This window comes from Pseudophryne corroboree, chromosome 1 (assembly GCF_028390025.1).
Source record: "Pseudophryne corroboree isolate aPseCor3 chromosome 1, aPseCor3.hap2, whole genome shotgun sequence".
Taxonomy (NCBI): Eukaryota; Metazoa; Chordata; class Amphibia; order Anura; family Myobatrachidae; genus Pseudophryne; species Pseudophryne corroboree.
Window position 1 is genome coordinate 1,212,837,271 of NC_086444.1, and position 20,325 is coordinate 1,212,857,595.

Genomic DNA, 20,325 nt, shown 5'->3' on the forward strand with positions numbered 1-20,325 from the left:
GAGGAGTAACTATTGGAGGCAATGGAGTCAGCTGCCGCCGGGCTCCTGCTCTGAAAGGGGTAACACCTCTGCTCATTTTCTGTGTGTTCAGCAACATTAATCAATTAAGTTAATTGACAGCAGCCGGTATCTCTTATGTAGCCTACTCCCCCACTAGTCACTACATCTTACAAATCACACCATCTTTATTATAGATATACTGTTAGCAGACACCTTACTGATGAAGCTAGTTGCTTCTATAAATGAAGAATGAGAATTCTAGATATAGGAAGGAATTTTTACTGACAATTACAGGTATCTTCATATAGTTAGAATTCTCATACTTCCTATGCAAGAGCAAATATCTCCATCAGTAAGGTGCATGCTTCAAGTGTAATATGTTGTGGTTTCCAATCCTAGATATGACACTTGCAAATTAATTGTCAGAGAAATATTCAGCATTGTGATTAACTGAGCAGATCTATGTAGTGTGCAGTTGAACCCTATATAGATCTGCCTAGTTTCAATGGTTTTGAACTGACAATTAGAAATAGTAGATTCATATAGTTAGAATCTGCAGGCTTGCTATGCAGGAGCAAATAGCTCTATCAGTAAGGCATGGGCTCTAATCCTGGGTATGACTGTTAAAAAATGTGTGATTTAAATGACAATGAAATACAGGTTGAATATCCCTTATCCAAAATTCAAAATCTCACATTTTTGTGTCCCCTACTGAGATAATGACATATGTACTATATAAATTATCTATAAATATATATATATATATATATATATATATATATATATACATACACACATATATATAATTATATATATATATATATATATATATATTTATTTATAAATAATATAATATATATATATAATATTTATGCTATTTTCTCAGTAGGGGACCCACAAATTTTGGATTTTGAATCTTGGATAAGGGATACTTAACCTGTATATATATATATATATATATATATATATATATATATATGTATATATATATATATATGTATATATATATATAAAAACATACATAAATTTTTTTCCGAATGCTCCACATACACACACACACTCACACACACACACACATACATAAATATATAGTGTATATAAGGGGGGGCACCGATATTTAACTTGCCTCCGGGCAACTGGAACGAACAAATGCCACTGTGTGGGGGTTATAGTGCAGTGGTTAAGGCCACACCCACACAGCTTCTCCCCTTCTTATTATAGGCCAATTAAAATTTTAAGCATCTGCCTTTGTGGCCTTTAATCAGTTCCTGTGGATGGCTGTCCATTAAAATGGGCTCCTTCTATCCTCTTCTGTGCAGTGGTCGCTATTGCTGCAATGAAGTTCAGCAGCATCAATCATGTGTGGGTTGGTTCAAGGAACACAAGTCCTCTGCCACCCAACTCAGACTGGGGTACTGGTCATGTCCATAATCATGCAACTAAGACACACATACTGAAACTGAGGGGGGAATTCAATCACCTGCGATATATTTCCACTTTAAAAAAAAAAAAATTTCAGGCTAATGCAATCATCCCATTCTTTTTTTTTATCACCATTTTTCTGAGAAAAAACAGAATCTGGGATAGGTCCCAAGAGCCATGTGTTTTCATGATCATGGCCATGAAAACATGGAGCTTATTGCTTTTATTTATTCTGCACCTAAGCAGGTGAAACAAAATCCCCAATAGTGACAGCTATCGGGTATATCTGAATCACCCCCCATCCCCAAGATCAATTAGCTACGGTATTTTTAACGGTTAATTAAATTCCTCCTTTAGACCTTTAAACTAATTTTTACTTCTCACCTCGTTTGTGTCAGTTTTCCAGATAATCAATGTTGAATCGATAAAAAATTGTTTATCTGGTAATTCCCATGGTGTGAAGTGACCCACGCCTATATATTCAGGAAACCTCCATCCTTTCCTTAACCACATATAAATGAAGTACTCTGTACTCATTTCTCCTTTTTCATCAAAGTAAAATCTCTTCTCTTCTCCAACTTCATACTGAATCTTTCTCAGGTATCGGTGTAACTTTCAACAAAACAGACATTTTTAAGTTCACATATGTCACATATTTTACACAGTCACAATACACTGGTCTTGTAAAAAGACTACTTTGTAAAATAATCTATGGACCTTTGGGGTCATTCTGAGTTAATCGTAGCTGTGCTAAATTTATCACAGCTACGATCATTCACACAGACATGCGGGGGGATGCCCAGCACAGGGCTAGTCCGCCCCGCATGTCAGTGCGCACAGCGGCGATGCCTTTGCACTTCAAGAGTAGCTCCCGAACAGCGCAGCATTAGCGTGCTGGCCGGGAGCTACTTGTCGCTCCCCAGCCCGCAGCGGTTGCGTGTGTCATCATGCAACCGCCGCGGCCTGACCCCCAATAGTCTGGCCATGCCTGCATTGGCTGGAACGCATCCCCTAAACGGCAGATTAACGCTACCGTCCAGCCCCCTCCCGCCCAGTGACCGCCTCTGTCTCAGAAGCGATCGCTAGGCAGTGACGGCTGCCATGCGCCGGCACACTGCGTCGCCAACGCATGCGCAGTCAGATCCAATCAGTGCGCTGCAACAAACTGCCGTGAGTGGTCGGGTCGAAATTACCCCCTTTATCTCATAGGATGGCAAGCAAAGCACCAAATCATACTGTATATTGTATTATAATAAAACAATAGAGAACAGCGCTCGTATATATGAATACTCAGATATTAAATTCATATAACAATATATATTTAGTAGTTTAAAAAAATACATATGCAATAGTTTAAAAAAGCAATCATAGATAAATATATTCCTAGAAAACAAGATCTCACCCACTAAGTTGTATATATTATAGTCCAATAAAGTTTACAACCTGTTCCTTTTGTGCTGCCGGTATCATGAATGCATCAGGTTATGTCCATGAAAGTTTAACTGGATGCTGATCATGTGACCTTGTTTTTTCTTGAAATAAAACTACAACTCCTAAAATGCATCAGACGAAATCCACGGGAGATTGGCTGGGTGCCGATCATGTGATTCAGTTCACTCTTACATATTGATTAAATTTGATCACAGGGTGCTGATCACGTGACTAGATAAATTAATATAAAAACAATATACTAACTGTATAGTGACACCATATACCATGTGCTAAGCATCCTACGTGGTGCCAAACACGTGGTTGCTACAAAACAAATAGACACACTGAGCACTCAATTGGTAACCTTGTACCAGCTGATCAGAAATCCCAATGGAAGGGGAGGAGTACATGATCACATGGGCATGATGCAGGTGCGTGACGCGTCCTTAAGTCCCTGCAATGCCGATCACGTGATATGCGTTTTCCAACACTCAGTTGGGTAGTTCGTCCCACGTGATGAATATACCCAATGGAGAAAAAGCATTCACAATCATGTGATCGCTGTGTATGTTACATGTCCGGAAATAAACTGAATGGCCAGACTGTCAATTATAGAAGGTATTACTGTTCATAATGTTTACACGATTTTGATACTGAACATAAAAATAATTATTATATATAGGTCTGCCTCCTGATATATAGATTTGCTTTGTTGTTACTTAAAATCGCTAATGAGTTAATTATTAATTAATGATATGCTAATGAGAAGGGGTATATATATGTCCATTTGGACACAGTAGCATTACTTTGAAAAAGCTGCCACACAGAGCAGCAAAATGCGTTGGATGTGTACCCCACTCACCCACAAGGAACCTGAACCAGCTCCGGATTCGGCCCATCAAAAAGTGCATCAAGTGTCATAACTGAACAAAAACCTGCCTTTGATTGATGAGGATCTAATGACACAGAGGAAAAACACCACACACTACGTGAGGCTTAATTATCATCAACAGGCCTTTGGGAAGCTATTCCTGGAATGGGAAGCAAAAACCCGCATGTGAGAAGTTCTCCTGCACTAGGCACAATATTCCTCAACAACAGGCACTCAATATAGGGTCATCACCCTTGGACATCTAACAGCACCTTATGAGACCTAAGGACTGAGCCTCTCATGATACCGGAGCACAAAAGGAACAGGTTGTTAAATTTTTTGGACTAACATATATACACCTTAGTAGGTGAGATCTTGTTTTCTAGGAATATATTTATATAGATTTTTTTTTTAAACTCTTGCATATGTATTTTATAAGCAAACCATTTTAGCGCCTGTAAAACCAATTGGTAACCTGTTTCTGTATACTGTAATAGTTTACACTACATATGGGCAAAGTGATTAAGCAGACTTATCTCTAGATATGACATTTTCAACAACTTGGACAGTTTTCTGAAATTCTACTGATTCAGGGACTAAAATGTGCTTACAAATAACAGATAGAAAATGCTTTGTGAAAGCATGTGAGGTTTTGGTGAGAACTGTAAACAATCACAGAACTGGTTTAGAGATCACCTGCCAAATGACTTATTGCTTTTAAAATGTGAGACAGTCACCAAGCACAGCTGCTACAAAACCACTAGGAAAACAGTCAGCAGGTTAAAACAAATGAGCTTACACAGGAGTGATATTGTTTTTTTTTTCAATTAATGTTTTTATGATCTCATCTTCTCAATTATTCTTTTTTGTGATCACTCATAAACAAGTCTAAGCTCTTTTTTTTTTACCTGAAAAATTGCTCAGAGAGCAGTGGTCGACCAAATGAGGAAAATTAAGAAAAAACATTCAAAATGAACCATCTACAGATCTTTTGCAACTAGGGGTGTGCACCGGTCCATTTTTCAGGTTTTGTCTTTTGGTTTTGGATCTTTATCTCCTTTGTGTTTTGGATATGTATTGGTTTTGCCAGAACCTCCCTTGTGAGTTCTGGTTTTGGATCTGTATTTAAAAAAAATAAATTAAAAACACTTAAAATAACAGAATTTGTGGGTGTTTTTGTTCCTGTAGTATTATTAACCTCAATAACATTCATTTCCACTAATTTCCAGAAAATTTGACCACCTCAGAGCTCACAATATTGTTTCCACCCAGTTTAGGCCAAAAATAATCTTTCCATTTCAACTCCTCATTCACTTTCTCCAGCTGCTTTTGCAAAAGCCTGATGAAGGGAATGACCTGACTCAAGCTGACAGTGTCCTAACTAACTTCACATGCTGCAACTTCATAGGGTTTGAAAACCTTGCACAACACAAAAATTATTCTCCACTGCCCTTGACTCAGTTGCATTCCCACTCTATTCCCTATGCCATAGGTGAATTTGTAGGCTTGCATGGCCTTTTGATGCTACTCCATTTGCTGAGGCATACAAAGGATATACTTCCACCTCGTTACTACTGCTTCTTTTGATGGCAAGGCAAATTCAAGAGTGTTTGCTGGCACTCCAGTCTTCGACATGCAATTGCTGAATGTTCAAAAATGTCCACAAATTTTTCAGGCCACTGACAGCTTCTCCTGCATGACCCTGAAAAAATGTCTGCACCACCAAATGAATTGTGTGAGCAAAACATGGGATATGTTGGAAATTGCCCAGATATGAAGCTCTCACAAATTTGGTGGCATTGTCAGGTATCACAAAACCCTAGAAGAGTCCAAGTGGGGTAAGCCATTGTGCAATTAATTCCCTTTGTTTTTCTAAGAGGTTCTCAGCGATGTGCCTCTTACTGAAACCGGTGATGCACAGCATAGCCTGCCTCTGAATGAGTTGGCGTTTGTGAGATGCTACTGGTGGTGCTACTGCTGTTGTTGTTGCTGTGGAAGGCAATACATCTACTAAGTGGGCCATCATAGTCATATACTGTAGTCTTTAGTTTGCCCTGTTTCACTTGTCCCCATATTCATGGTTAAGTGGCCAGTGGATACAGCGGTATTTCTGAGGACACTAATAACACTTTTCTGAATGCTCTTGTACAGGTTGCGAATTGCTTGTCTAGTGAAGTGGAATCTAGATGGGATTTGGTACCAGGGACACAGTACATCAATCAACTGTCTAAATCCCACTGCACTAATGGCAGATACTGGATGCATGTCTAACACCAGAATAGTTGTTATGACCTCAGTAATTTGGTTTGAAACTGGGTGACTGCTGTCATAGTTCATCTTTCTTGCAATGGATTTTTGAACAGTCAATTGTTTTGTTAAACTACAAGTAGTCTTCCTGGTCCCCTTCTATATTTTTTAGAATTATAATTTTAGGCTTTTTGTTTTTAGCTTTTATTATTTTAATTTTACACGGGGGTGGAGCCCCCAGATGGATGGACATATTGCCCCTTTCAGATACAGCAGACAGAGCGCCCCTTTTTCTGATACAGCAGGCATAGAGAGCAACCCTTTTCAGATACAGCAGACAGAGTGCCCCTTTTTCAGATACAGCAGACAGAGCACCTCTTTTTCAGATTCAGCAGGAGAGAACCCCTTTTTTACATACAGCAGAGAGAGCACCACTTTAAGATAGAGCTGACAAAGAGAGCACCTGTTTTTCAGCTAAAGCAGACAGAGCACCCCTTTCACATACAGCAGACAGAGAGAGCACCTCTTTTTCAGATACAGCAGACAGAGCACCCCTTTCACATACAGCAGACAGAGAGAGCACCTCTTTTTCAGATACAGCAGACAGAGCACCCCTTTCACATACAGCAGACAGAGAGAGCACCTTTTTCAGATACAGCAGACAGAGCACCCCTTTCACATACAGCAGACAGAGAGAGCACCTCTTTTTCAGATACAGCAGACAGAGAGAGCACCTCTTTTTCAGATACAGCAGACAGAGCAGCCCTTTCACATACAGCAGACAGAGAGAGCACCTCTTTTTCAAAAACAGCAGACAGAGAGAGCACCTCTTTTTCAGATACAGCAGACAGACAGAGCACCCCTTTCACATACAACAGACAACACAGTACTGGAGATGGCCATGTCCATCCAGTACACTCTCCACAGAAGATGGCGCTGATGCACGGGGACTTTTATAGAATCCAAAACCCACGAGAATCCAACAGTAGAAAGATGGCATTCAGCCTCGCTTTGGGATCTGAGTAAGGTAAGGATGTCCCGAGCCAGACTCGGATCCCGGCTCAGATCGCAATGTCCCATTGGGTTTAGTTCCCAAGAACCAAACCTGCTCATCCCTTACTGCAACATGCCGCATCGCAGTAAGATGATCATGGCTGCACCTATACATACTACTGTGTGAGTGGCAAAAATATATATTCTTCCAGACTCTTCCCCTATAATCACATTATAAGATGACAATAATGGTTACATTGTATTTTCTGTAATATCCACCTCTCTGCAATCTTGATAATAATGTTAGGACTACACATATCAGGCACCAACTGAAAAGCTACAAACTGGTTACAAAGATACTGTAGGTGGAAGCAATAAATGCATCCAAAATAAAATGTCCATAAGATATTACATTTTAGAACCATTCTTTTGAATAAGACAATCTTTACTGTTTGTTTGATGTTATTCAGTTTATTTTGTTAATAATAATAATGATAATAATAATAATAATAATGATAATAGTATAATAACCTTGTTTCTATAATCAATTTGTTCCACTTTGTACTCAGAGTCCCGGTGTTCCTTAGATAACAGCATCTCATCTAGTGCATGAAACATTGTCAGTAAGGCATTGTATACAATAGGAGAACCAGTGTGAGATAAAGCTTTGGCTATAGATTCATTTCCTGAGCATTTGTGCAGTTTAATATCATATAACTCTCCAAACAGTGAGTTTTTATTTTCATTTGGTGACAAACAGTGGAAACGTATTATCCAGGTATCTTCAAGGAACTTGTCATCTGGGTAATTGTATGGATGGATATTCCGTGTAAACTCTTTCATTGCAATTTTACTATATGGATTAACGAAATGTCTTCTTCTACTATTGTTCTCTTCATCAGGTTCCAAATAATGTGTAAACCCTAAAGATCGGTTAAATATATTACTAAAACGTACCTGCATTTCATAATTATTGAACCAGGGAGGGGGAAAGATTAAAGTCTTTTTATTTGCTACTTGCAATGTCTCAACCAAGTACAAAGATACTGATCCACAGACAATAATGACATTGGCTGAAGATCTTAAAATGATCTGCCAGTTTATGTTATTGTCAACCATTGTGCCTTTATATCCAATGTCATGTATACGGTATTGAATATCAATTTTAGCTGTAAACTCAATACAGATGCCGTGACTCATAAGTAATGAGCTGAGAATGCCGCTTTCTCTGTTTCCACTGTCATCATCAGTAGTGACAATTCCAATCCAGTTCCATGAAAAATGTTTCAATAATTTTAAAACAACAGAAAAGTAAACATGGTCATTATATGCGGTGCTGAAGAGATATGGAAACACATTCCTGTCTCGTAGCAGTGGGTCTGTAGCTCCATAGCTGATCTAGAAAGAATGGCACATCTATTAGGAAAGCTATACAATACTATTTAAGTTTACATATAAATCCCCTTGGTGTTTGACTTTAAATAACAAGAACAAATCCATTGTATTTAAAGATTCATAAGGAGGGAAGAATTATTCCAAAATAAAATGATGATTATCTGGTGATCATGAGCATCAAATTGAGTTATTTGTTTTATTTAAAAATGAAATATTTCAGAGAACAGATCACAGGTGGAAAATGTCATTGGCTATATAAACACTATTGGCATATTTACTTACTATTCAGTACCATCATGCATGCTCATTACTCACTAAACAGCATAGTTTATAACCAATAAAACAAAAAGCTAATTAAACATTTTCAATTAAAATATTTTTTTCTTCTAATTTTAGTTTCCTAACATATATCTATGAACATATCATTGAGCTTTTACCAAGTCACACATCTTTCTGAAAAGTGAAACCACTATGAATTATTTACCATCAACATATGGCAAATTAGCCATCAGTAACCTCTAACATGGAAACACTAGTCCCTAAATCCACTGCACTTATGTTATTTGTACATTTATAACCTGTAATATATATGATTAATATTATATTATAGCACATGATTTTAGTTATACCTTATATATAATATTAGAGTTATATCTGCACCACAATATTATTGAGTTTTATACATATATACTGTACATTGCTTTTACGTGAAATAACACAATGATGATGATCATTATCATCATTATCAACAGTTACTTATACTGTAGCGCTATCATTTTACAACGTGTCTTACAATTGGGAGAAAAACAGTTACAAAACTAGACTGGATAATAACAGACAGGTAAAAGATGTAAGAGGGTCCTGCTCACAAGCTTAAGGGAAATAAGCATACATAAACAAATAAATACATAAATTAAAAAACACAGAGTGATATAAGTGTTAAAAATGTATGTAAGATGGTGATGCACCAAATTGGCTAATTTTATGAGCCTGCCCACCAATTGTCAAGGAGACCTCACTGGGCAGGTCCCTAACATTATAAGTTTTTGTCTCTGGGGTGTAAGGCATCCCTCAAACCACCCTAGGGCACCACACAAATAAAGGATAGCAGTGAAAAATCAGAGTGTTAGGAGCTGCTCAGTGTTAGAAAGAAGACAGCAGTGAAGTATCAGTGTTAAAAAAGTGAATGTAGCTGATCAGTGTTAGGAGTATTCAAAACTGATTCTGATCATGACTGAGAAGAGTGTGTTTAAAGTTACTGTCAAAGTTGAAAAATATTGTGATCCACAATGCCTTGTACTAACCCTATGCACATTCCCGCTGTGCGTGCACCCAGTCTGCCGTGCGTGCACATGTCCGCAACTTGTGTACAATCGCACCGGCGATTACGCGTGTGATATGCGTATTTACGGTAGAGTTTGTGACCTTGTAGTGGGCGACTCGTTCATAACATATTTGACCAATATAGTGTGTTTTGTAGATTATATTCCCCTTAACAATGTCAGCAAGTATGTTTAGTGTAAATGGTTCGAGGACAGAGGGATTCCTCTTTGCATGATATGAAGGGTCAGACACAGGTTGAACGGTGGTGTTTAGTATTCCGCTGAAGTGTATTTTAATAGTAACATTTTGGTGTTGGTTAGGAAGAGATTGCTCGCTCGTGCGTATAGTTGTGTGTAAAAGAAGTTTATAGACATTTACTATATTTGCTGTTCATTATCCATGCGGCGGGAATCCTGAGGATACCTCCCACCTGAGCAGTTGGAGAAAGGCACATCCCACCTGTTCGAACCCACCTATGACCTTTTGTTATAATGCGGAGACACATTCCTGTGTCCAATGAACAATGAGATTGTAGGGACCATTGTATTGTTACAGTATGTTGTGTATATAAGGACCCCCATAGCTGGACCAGCACTCACTTCTCTCTGCAAGGTTTTCGTCGTTGAAGGCTGAGAGCTGGTTTCCAGGACTGCGCTTGCGATTCATTCCCATGTGTGTAAGTTCTCTGTGGCCATTTTGTTATCCGTTTATGTTTGCCAATTATTCTCTTTCTGTTTACTTGTATTTTGCGATCGTTCGCTATTGTTCATTTTATGTCTAGTTATTCTGTTAGATATTGATGTTAGGTTTGTAGTGTATAAGCTGTAACTATTTTCCCCTTTTCATACTAAAGCTTCTTCTAAGAAGGTGTTGGAACCTTACCAGGTCTTGTGTATTCACCATTTATTATAATGGGTCTCTCTTAGGGGGAGATGTACTAAGCCTGAAAAGTGATAAATATCACTGTGATAAAGCACCAGCCAATCGGCTCCTAACTGCCATGTCACAGGCTGTGTTTGAAAAATGACAGTTAGGAGCCGATTGGCTGGTGCTTTATCACAGTGATATTTATCACTTTTCAAGCTTAGTACATCTGGCCCTTAGCGTGTTAACCGCTAATACCGTATACACATAGTTAAAGGTTTAAGCATTACACCGTTGTAATACATTGCAAAGGTTTTACAGTATAAGCATACCCTTACAGAGTTCATTTAAAAGGTTTAAAGGTTATTGACTGTGTGCACACTCGCTGTGTGTATTCCGTACACTCAGCGCAGCGTGTGTACGTTACGTGCGTACCACGTGCGAAGTCTTTGTACGCAAATAGCATACGAAGTGCGTAGCTCGTGCACGTGGTCTGGCGGCCATTACGGCTCCACTGTATTAGGACATAGCTTAATGTTTTTAGTATAGATTTGACTTTATCATTACCCACCATGGAACATGTCCAAAGCTGCCATCACCACACAGACTCAGGTAAACCATTGGATTTTTTGCTCTGCTTTCTGAATATAGATACAAAAAAATATCAGTATGCTCAGTCTGTAAAAATCAATACAATCCTGCCACTAAATATTTGAATTTCAGTTTAATAAATGAATTACCTTACTGGCCTTATATTTATTAAAACACTCACTAATATTATTGCTAATCTATGATAAAACATTTATAAAATGTGTGATAAAAGCACTTGGGAATAGTTATTAATGGGAGATATGTTTGGCCCAGGTTTCTGATTTATATTATTTAAATCCCCAGGAAAGTGTATGTGTCTGCGAAACAGGCTTGGTTAAAGTTTGGACTTTAGTGAAAGCTGGTTAAGGGTTCCTGGGAGTATGGATGGAGAAAGATGACAGGCTGCATTTTGATTATTCAGCTTAAGAGCAGGCTAATTAGTATCTGCACCTGTAAGAGGCTGATCTAAGGTGTATCAGGGCTTCGGGTAGTGTCTCACTACCTGGGGAAAAAGGCTGCAGGCTTGTTATGAGACACTGAGATATACTGACCATGAACCACGTGCCTATATTTGTGGTAGGGGCATTAGGTAAAACCACTCCAAGAGATGGAATCTGAATAAATTTATTTTGTGCCCAGATAGGCTAGGATTTATTTTTATGTTTTTCATTTTTTTGTACTGCACAATAAAACTATGTTTGGCTAGAATGCACAAAAACACTTGACTGGTGTACTGTTTCCTGGCTGCTGTGTGTTTGAAAGTGCCCATATTTTCAAGGAGAGGGCACTCCTACCTTGATCTTCTCACAAATTATATTATTATGTGTGATTTATACTATGCGTGGTTATTATGCTGTATATTATGGATCGGAGCAGCCCCAGAAGTGAGTGCAGTCTGTTTCAGAACTCTGTTATGTCATGTTACCTGGCAGAATCCATTCCCCACCACAAGGGGTCACAAGGCCTCCTGTTTGTAAGCTTCAGTTCTGGTCCCCTAACCAGGGGTGCTGCTTAGTTGACTCTGTTCTGTGGCAGATGTCAGGTGATTGATGATACAATTATCAGCATGAATCACACCTGATACCTGTGTATTTAGTCTGTCTGTTCCTAGCAGTCAGGGCAGGGTCATTAATATTTCCAAAAAATTCAAAAAGGTGAGAGGGGAAAGGGGAAAATGGTAAACATTAGGTCTAAAAATGGAGTAAAGGGAGAATACAGAGTATGTATATTCCAATCACTAAACCAACCACCTGTTCCTTTTTCTAAGGCCACCTGCTTGTAAAATACCTTAGGCATGGGTTGGTGGCAGTGCCGTAACTAGACATTTTAGTTCTGTGTGCAAGTAACGGCTTTGGCATCCCCCTTTATGTAAAATAGGGGCAGTGTGTGCCGTAGGCATATTCAAATTATGCCGCACAGTAGCACCACTACACCAGGTAGAGCCCCTTTTACACATTATGGCGGACAGATTCCCCTTCTTACACATTACGACAGACATCATCCCCTTTTAACACATTATGACAGAGTCCACCTTTTACACATTACGGCAGACAGCATCCCCTTATTACACATTACGGCAGACAGCGTCCCCTTATTACACATTATGGCAGACAGCGTCCCCTTATTACACATTACGGCAGACAGCGTCCCCTTATTACACGTTACGGCAGACAGTGTTCCCTTATTACACATTACGGCAGGCAGCGTCCCCTTATTACACATTATAGCAGACAGCATTCCCTTATTACACATTACGGCAGACAGAATCCCCTTATTACACATTATGGCAGACAGCATAGATAGATAGACAGACAGACAGACAGTCAGAATAGATTATACTTACTGTCTCCGCTGGCTAAGGCAGTCAGGCTCCTTGGTACAGCTGGTGGCAGATCACTGGCATGGAAGGAGGAGGAGGGACAGTGACTCAGGAGCTGCAGCAGCTCAATGTAATTGGTGGTGGTGCTGCTGCAGCTGTCCCTCTCCTCCACATTGGCTGGATGCCACCACTGTGAATGCTGGGATGAGGGAAGTGCATCCCAGCATTCACAGCGGTGGTGGCCAGCCTATGTGGAAGGAGAGGACAGCTGCTGGTGTGCCGCCACCAATTACAGTGCGCTGCCGCAGCTCCTTCCTCTTCCCTCCTCTTCCTTCTCACCTGCCCCCGGAGCTGCTCCTCTCTTCGATTCGGCACACACAGGTGGGTTGTAATAAATCAGTTTGACTCATTACAATGCCGCTGACTTTAGGGAATGCAGGCAGTTGCGCCCTCAGGGTGACTGCGCTGTGTGCCAGGCACACCTGTAGTTACAGCCCTGGTTGGTGGTGCTCCCCTGAGTCAGAAGCATAAACTGCTACTGTTAGAAGTAAAAATATTTTATTCACTCTTAATCTTTGTAAATTAAATAGAAATTTACTACTATTTGGTATGTATTAAAAGTAGAGATGAACTGTTTTCAATATTCTGCCTAGCAATTTACTGTAAATGTACAATATTATATATACATCAAATGTAATCATATTTGCATATACAAATGCACTAATGTGCAGATACATTTATTTTGCTATTTTTTTCTCAATTAAGCCCTCTTCTATAAGTATATATTGGTTGTAGCGAATATTTTTTTTTCACATCAAAGCATAATTGGCAGAAAAATGGACCAAGTATAACAGTGAACTAATAAAGGATATCAATATCATTTTATTAAATTAGGTTTCTGCTTAATCCCAGCTATATGATTATGAAGAATCAATTTATTTAGTAAATGCAGAACATGTTTCCATAGTTACCACTAATTGTTGTTAATATACTGCCAAGTGTATTCATCCTTGTAATCTGTAATCTTCCAAGTGTATCACAATGATCTTAATGTCTGGTCATACAGTCCCTTAAAGGATCTTAGATATTGAAAAACATTTCTATTGCATTACATTTGAATTGGGAAATACAGTACCTTAGGGAATTCAGCAAGGGTTAATAGCTACAGTAGTATAAACACCTGTTATTCAATATAGAGACAAACCCTACACAGATACAGTAGATGACAATATTTGTTTGCACAATAGACCCCTATATGTGGTCACACAAGTGTGTCCTCTGCTACCATGAGTATACAGCTCGTCATGCATTTCCATGTCTTTTTTTAAAACATGGGTAGGTATAATCAGATATTACATACTAATTAGCACCTTAAGCAGATACATTTTACCTGTCATCAAGGTAAAAAATTAAGCTTGCTTAGGGACACAAAATAAGTTCAATTGTAACACAGTGCAAGAACTACATATAGATGTCAGTGTATCTTCCAAATGAAGGTGCTGTGAAAGAAATGCAGACCAGCATTTTTGGATTAGTCTGTTTTTGCTGCCTGTAGTGATGTGACCAAGCTTGTTGGGTGAAACGTACATGTCCTCACAGGGTGTTATTTGCACACATTGCACATATGGCCCTAAGATTACTAGCTTATCCCCACAGTGACAACTATCCAGGTACACTCTTCTAAGGCTCTCTCTCACCAGTGATTGTAGTACTGCACTCTGCAATGTCAGCTTGATACCAGGGTGCAGGCACCGCTCTAACACTGGGGGTGATTCAGACTTGATCGTAGATGTGCTAAATTTAGCACATCTCCAATCACTTTCACAGACATGCGGGGGGATGCCCAGCACAGGGCTAGTCCACCCCACATGTCATTTTCGCCCCTTCCCCCACAGAAGTGCAAAGGCATCACACAGCGGTGATGCCTTTACACTTCAAGAGTAGCTCTCGACCAGCGCAGCTTTAGCGTTCTGGCCGGTAGCTACTCATTGCTCCTCGGCCCGCAGCGGCTGTGTGTGACATCATGCAGCCATTGTGGCCCCCCCCAGAGGCGATCACTAGACAATGATGGCTGGCATGCGCCGGCGCACTGCGGCGCTGGTGTATGCGCAGTTCTGACCCGATCACTGCGCTGCAAGAAACTGCAGTGAGTGATCGGGTTGGAATAACCCCCAATGTTGTGCTGCTAGTGAAAAGCCACTTTAGATTGACACAGCACAGCATATGTAGAAGAGTACAGTGCAGCATACAGCAGTGTGACCCTATAAACACTAACTATACAGAGTACAGCTTGTAAATCTGGACACAGTGCAGCCAATATAGCAGAGTACAGTGCAGCATTCAGCAGCATGCTTCTATACACACTGACTATACAGAGCACAGCTGGTGAGCCTGGACACAGATCATCCAATTTACAGCAGAGTACCCCACCCTCGCACAAGTACAAAAGCATCACAAAGCAGCAATGCTTTTGTACCTGAAGAGTAGCTCCCTACCGGCGCCGCTCCTGTGCGCTGGCAGGGAGCTACCCATTGATCTCTGGGTCGCAGCAGCTGCGTGTCACATCACGCAGCGGAGGCAGCCCTATCCCCTGCACGGTCTGGGCACGCCTGCATTGCTCAGATCGCATCCCTAAAACGGCAGCCCAACACCACCAGACCACCCCCTACTGCCCAGCGAATGCCTTTGCCTGTCAATCAAGCGGAGACAATCGCTGGGCAGGGATGTCGATCGCATTTCTGGCATGCACCGGCACACTGTGGTGCCTGCGCATGCACAGTTCAGACCTGATTGCCCGCTGTGTGAAAACGCATATCAGCAATCAGGTCAGAATTAGCCCCACTGCCAGCAAAAAATTCCTCTATTACTCCTTCAACCAGAGCCGACCTTAGGCATAGGCAAACTAGGCAATTGCCTAGGGCATTTGGTATGCTTAGGGGCACCAAGAGCTTCTGCTGATTAAAATGATATGCAGCATGCCTATATTCTGTGTGTGACTGCGGCTGTATCTGCATATGAAATGCTACGTTGCGTGGATTCCTGGAAACTACTGTAATGTAGCATTTCGTATGCAGATACAGCCACAGTCGCACACAGAATATAGGCATGCTGCATATCATTTTAATCAGCAGAAGCTGCTTGTGCATCCTAACCACATAGCAGTGCAAATAAGATGCATTTTCATAAACAAAAGGCGCCCAACGTTAGCAGAGCTGCCAGCTGACTCATGCCAGGCATCTCCTGCAGAACTAGCGGTGGTGCTAGGGGGCACCAGCCAATATCTTGCCTAGGGCATCATATTGGTTAGGGCCGGCTCTGCCTTCAACCCTAGCACTACTCATCGTCTTCTCATCCACTTTCTCTCAATATTATCCAGTTTTGCCAAGTATACTGTATCTGCCTTGCCAAGTACCTTTCTAATGTCAAAAATATCTGCCTTGCCAAGTACTGTAATTATGCACTGTAGAGAATATCTGCCTTGCCAAGTAAAAACTTTTTCTGCACTCCCCTTTCATTGTATGTCTCCACAATAAACACCATTCTGATTGTTTTCCTACATTTTGTGACTTTAGTGAAGTGTAATCTGAGACAAAACTGCAAAAATGTTAATGCCATTTGGTTATGTAGGTTAGAGGTTCCCAAACACGTTCCTCAAAGCTCCCCAATGCAGGGGTGGACTGGCCTACAGGGGTACAGGGGAAACCACCGGTGGGCCCCACTGCTCGGGGGCCCACATCCTCCTCTAGGGATCAGGTTCCAGACACTCAGCACTTGAATTATACACTATACATAGGTTACCTTATACTGCACAGGACTATGTATTACTCTATATATTTATCAAGGGGCCCAGACCATACACAATAAGTTGGCCAAGCCTCTAAACATGGGACCCAACCTCTGCATTTCCCTGGTGGGCCATTCACACCCCAGGCCAACACTGCCCCAACGGTCTAGGTTTTAAGTATATCCATGCTTGGTAACAGGTGACTTAATTAGTACAGATCTAGCCACACTCATCGTATTTTCATCTGTGCCTAACCGCGTCGAGCTGTGGCATTTGCTGCGCCCATTCATGTGACTGGGGAAGGTCGTGACTAACAAGGGGGGTAATTCAGACCTGATTGCTAGGCTGCGTTTTCGTACAGCGGGCGATCAGGTCTAAACTACGCATCCATATGCACCGCAATGCGCAGGCACATCACACGGGTACAAAGTGGATCGCCACTCAGTGATGGGTTTGCGCAAAAGATCCATTTGCACGGGCGTTTGCAAGGAGATTGACAGGAAGATGGCGTATGTGGGTGGCAACTGACCTTTTTTTGGGAGTGTTTGGAAAAACACAGGCCTGTCCAAACGTTGGAAGGGAGGGTGTCTCATGTTAATTCCGGTCCTGAACAGTCTGAAGTAACCGCAGCGGCTGAGTAAGTCCTGGGCTGCGCAGAGACTGCACAAAATCTGTACAGCTCTGCTACACATGAGTTCGCACACTTGCACAGCTAAAATACACTCCTCCTGTAGGCGGCGACTATCTGATCGCAGGGCTGCAAAAATCACTTGCTAGCGATCATGTCTGAATTGGACCCAAGGTGCGATCACAGCATGATATAGCCACGATGAGCATGGCTACATCTTTATCCTAGTCAATTTAATTTAACCAGCTGTGCTGAGCCATGGATATACTTAAAACCTGGACTGTTGAGGTCCCTTGAGGACTGCATTTGTGAACCTCTGGTGTAGGAATAAAGATGTCAAATGTGTTTTGTGGAAATTGTGATTGGCTGACAGGCATGCAAATGATGTCCTTGTTCAAATGTAATAGCCTACAGAGCCAATATTTACTAAGAATTCGAGTTTGTCCGTTTTGTGTTTTTTTTTTCTAAGTCCCAATCCGGTAATTCACTGAGCACCAATCTCGGCAGTGTTTGGGCTATTCGTAATGGTTTGAATGACAATGTTCAGAAATACGAATTAATAGACCATCGGCCAAACGCGGCTGTTATTTTATACAATACGGGTATTCACTATTCATTCGTATTTGGGTGTTAGTTTTTGAGTGCTCAATTGCGGTCGTATTTTTTTGCAAATCGGTAAAAAAAGCGGCAAAAAAAATAGGCCTGCTTTTTTCAATCGTGTTTACATGTGTTGCAACTCAAAAATCAATCACACCTGAATTAGGATGCCTATAAAAGGATCTTAGGCCCATTTCAATACACCTACACTCAGAAATGGCAGCAGGACTGTGGGCCAGTGATCTTTTGTGTGCTGTGGGATTCCTCAGACTCAGACATCAGCCTGTAAGTACCCAGGGCCAAGAAACTGAACATGGTCAGCAGGTTGTACAGGTTCCGTGGAGGCTGCGCAGGCCTCGTTTTTTTAGGGGGCGTTTAAACTTGAAGGCATTGTCCGATGATAAGGTCATACAGATGTTCCGTCTAAATCGTAACAACATTTTCCGTCTGTATGACCTTGTCAAACTGGGCCTAGACCCTGAGACAGCACGCTCTCGCTCTGTCTCAGACCTGCACAAACTCCTGGCTGTGTTGCACTTTCTGGCTATTGGCAGCTTTCAGGCTGTGTCTGGGGATGTCATAGGAATCTCACAGCTCTCATTTTCCAGAATCTTAACACAGGTGATGTATACCTAACTACCTCTTCTGTTTTATGTTTGTTTTAATTTCTCGGTGGCCAGTTCTGTCCTAAAATCTCATGTGTATTGTTCTTTAAAATATACACACAGGTGTTGGCTGTTTTGCAGCCCCACATCGAGGCCTCAATCTGCTTCCCTACCCAGGAGTCTCAGTAGCATGCCGTCAGGGTAGATTTCTATGAGCTGGCTGGCATGCCCAAAATGCTTGGAACCATAGATTGCACACACATTCAGCTGAGACCACCTAGGGGCAGGCAGCACATATATATACGAATCGCCATTTCGAACACTCCACAAATGTGCAGTTGGTTTGTGATGCAAATCTCAAAATAATGAGTGTTGTTGCTGGTTACCCTGGGGGCTGCCATGACTCCTTCATCCTCAGTCAGTCATCCCTCTTTGATAAGTTTGAGGACAGACAAATGCCAGATGGATGGCTGCTGGTTATGTAATTTGATATGTGTATGCCTGCGTATACTTTGTCCAAATACAGGTGCACATGTATTAACTTGTAGAAGGCATAAGGAAGTGAGAAACCAGTGATCTGTGCAAGGTGATAAAGGCACCAGCCAATCAGCTCCAATATGTAAATTAACATTTAAGAACAGATTGTCTGCTGCCTTTATTACCTTGCACATATCACTGGTTTTTCACTTCCTTATGCCTTCTACAGGTTAATACACAGTGTGTTACATATGTGTTGCTGTAGCTTAACATGAATCACGTTACTATATCTGTCTTTTAGGTGATGGAGGATATGGCTGTTTCTCTTGGCTTCTAACTCCATTGTCCCGACCTGATACACAATTACAATCATGCACATAAGTCCACACGGAATGTGATTGAAAGATGTTTTGGTGTGCTGAAATCTAGGTTTCGGTGTCTGGATAAGTCTGGTGGCCTTTTGTTGTATAGTCCCTCCAAGGTGACTCAAATTGTGTTCTGCTGCTGCTTTCTTTATAACATGTGTTTGCAACAACATCTGCCACATGTGGAGGAGGAGGAGGAGGAGGAGGAGGAGGAGGAGGAGGAGGAGGAGGAGGAAGAAATCAGCCAGCAAGCAGAGGAATTAGAGACATCTGGTGATACTTGGAGTACAGATGTAGGGAGGCAGGTTAGGCAAGAGATCATCACTCGCTATTTCTAAGGTAAGTTTGGTTTGCTTATTTCATTTGTTGTGTAATCATAAATAGATGTTTTGCCATTTGTATTGCCAAAACCATTACTCAGAATGTGTCTGTCTCCTGACGCTTTATGAAAAACAAATGTTGCATGTGTATTTTGTATATTTTTAAACTCAAAACAACAGATTATGAGTGGCATGCATTAAGTCTGGATAAGTGATCGTAAACTTGCAGTGCTAATTTCTTACAAGCCCACATAATCCAATTAGTATTTCACTTTATCATTGTGTGTAACATCCTAATGCACAGGTTCACAACCTCGGCCCTCAGGACCACACACAGTGCATGTTTTTCACGTAACCCAGTAGAAGCACAGGTGTATGAATTACTCACAGACATATGTTAAAAGGTTCACAGGTGGAGCTAATTATGTCACTTGTGATTCTGTGAGGTGACCTCCAAAACATGCACAGGGTGGGTTCCTGAGGGCCGAGTTTGAGAACCTGTGTTCCCAAAAAACACTCCTCAACATATAATATGTTAGCTTTGAGGAATACATGTGTCCCTATGTGTGTTTCACCATCATATTTAAGACACA

The 20,325-nt window shown here is 41.0% G+C and overlaps 1 protein-coding gene across 1 annotated transcript in view; it reads right to left on the reverse strand.

Annotated features, from left to right (window-relative positions):
- The window catches only part of LOC135051692 (vomeronasal type-2 receptor 26-like), a gene marked incomplete at its 5' end in the record, with an annotated part of 134,482 nt that overhangs the window by 96,443 nt on the left and 17,714 nt on the right, over positions 1 to 20,325 (reverse strand). The window contains 2 exons of the mRNA XM_063957403.1: positions 1,807 to 2,034; positions 7,496 to 8,362. Coding sequence (XP_063813473.1) covers positions 1,807 to 2,034; positions 7,496 to 8,362 — 1,095 coding nt within the window. The remainder of the gene's footprint in view (positions 1 to 1,806; positions 2,035 to 7,495; positions 8,363 to 20,325) is intronic.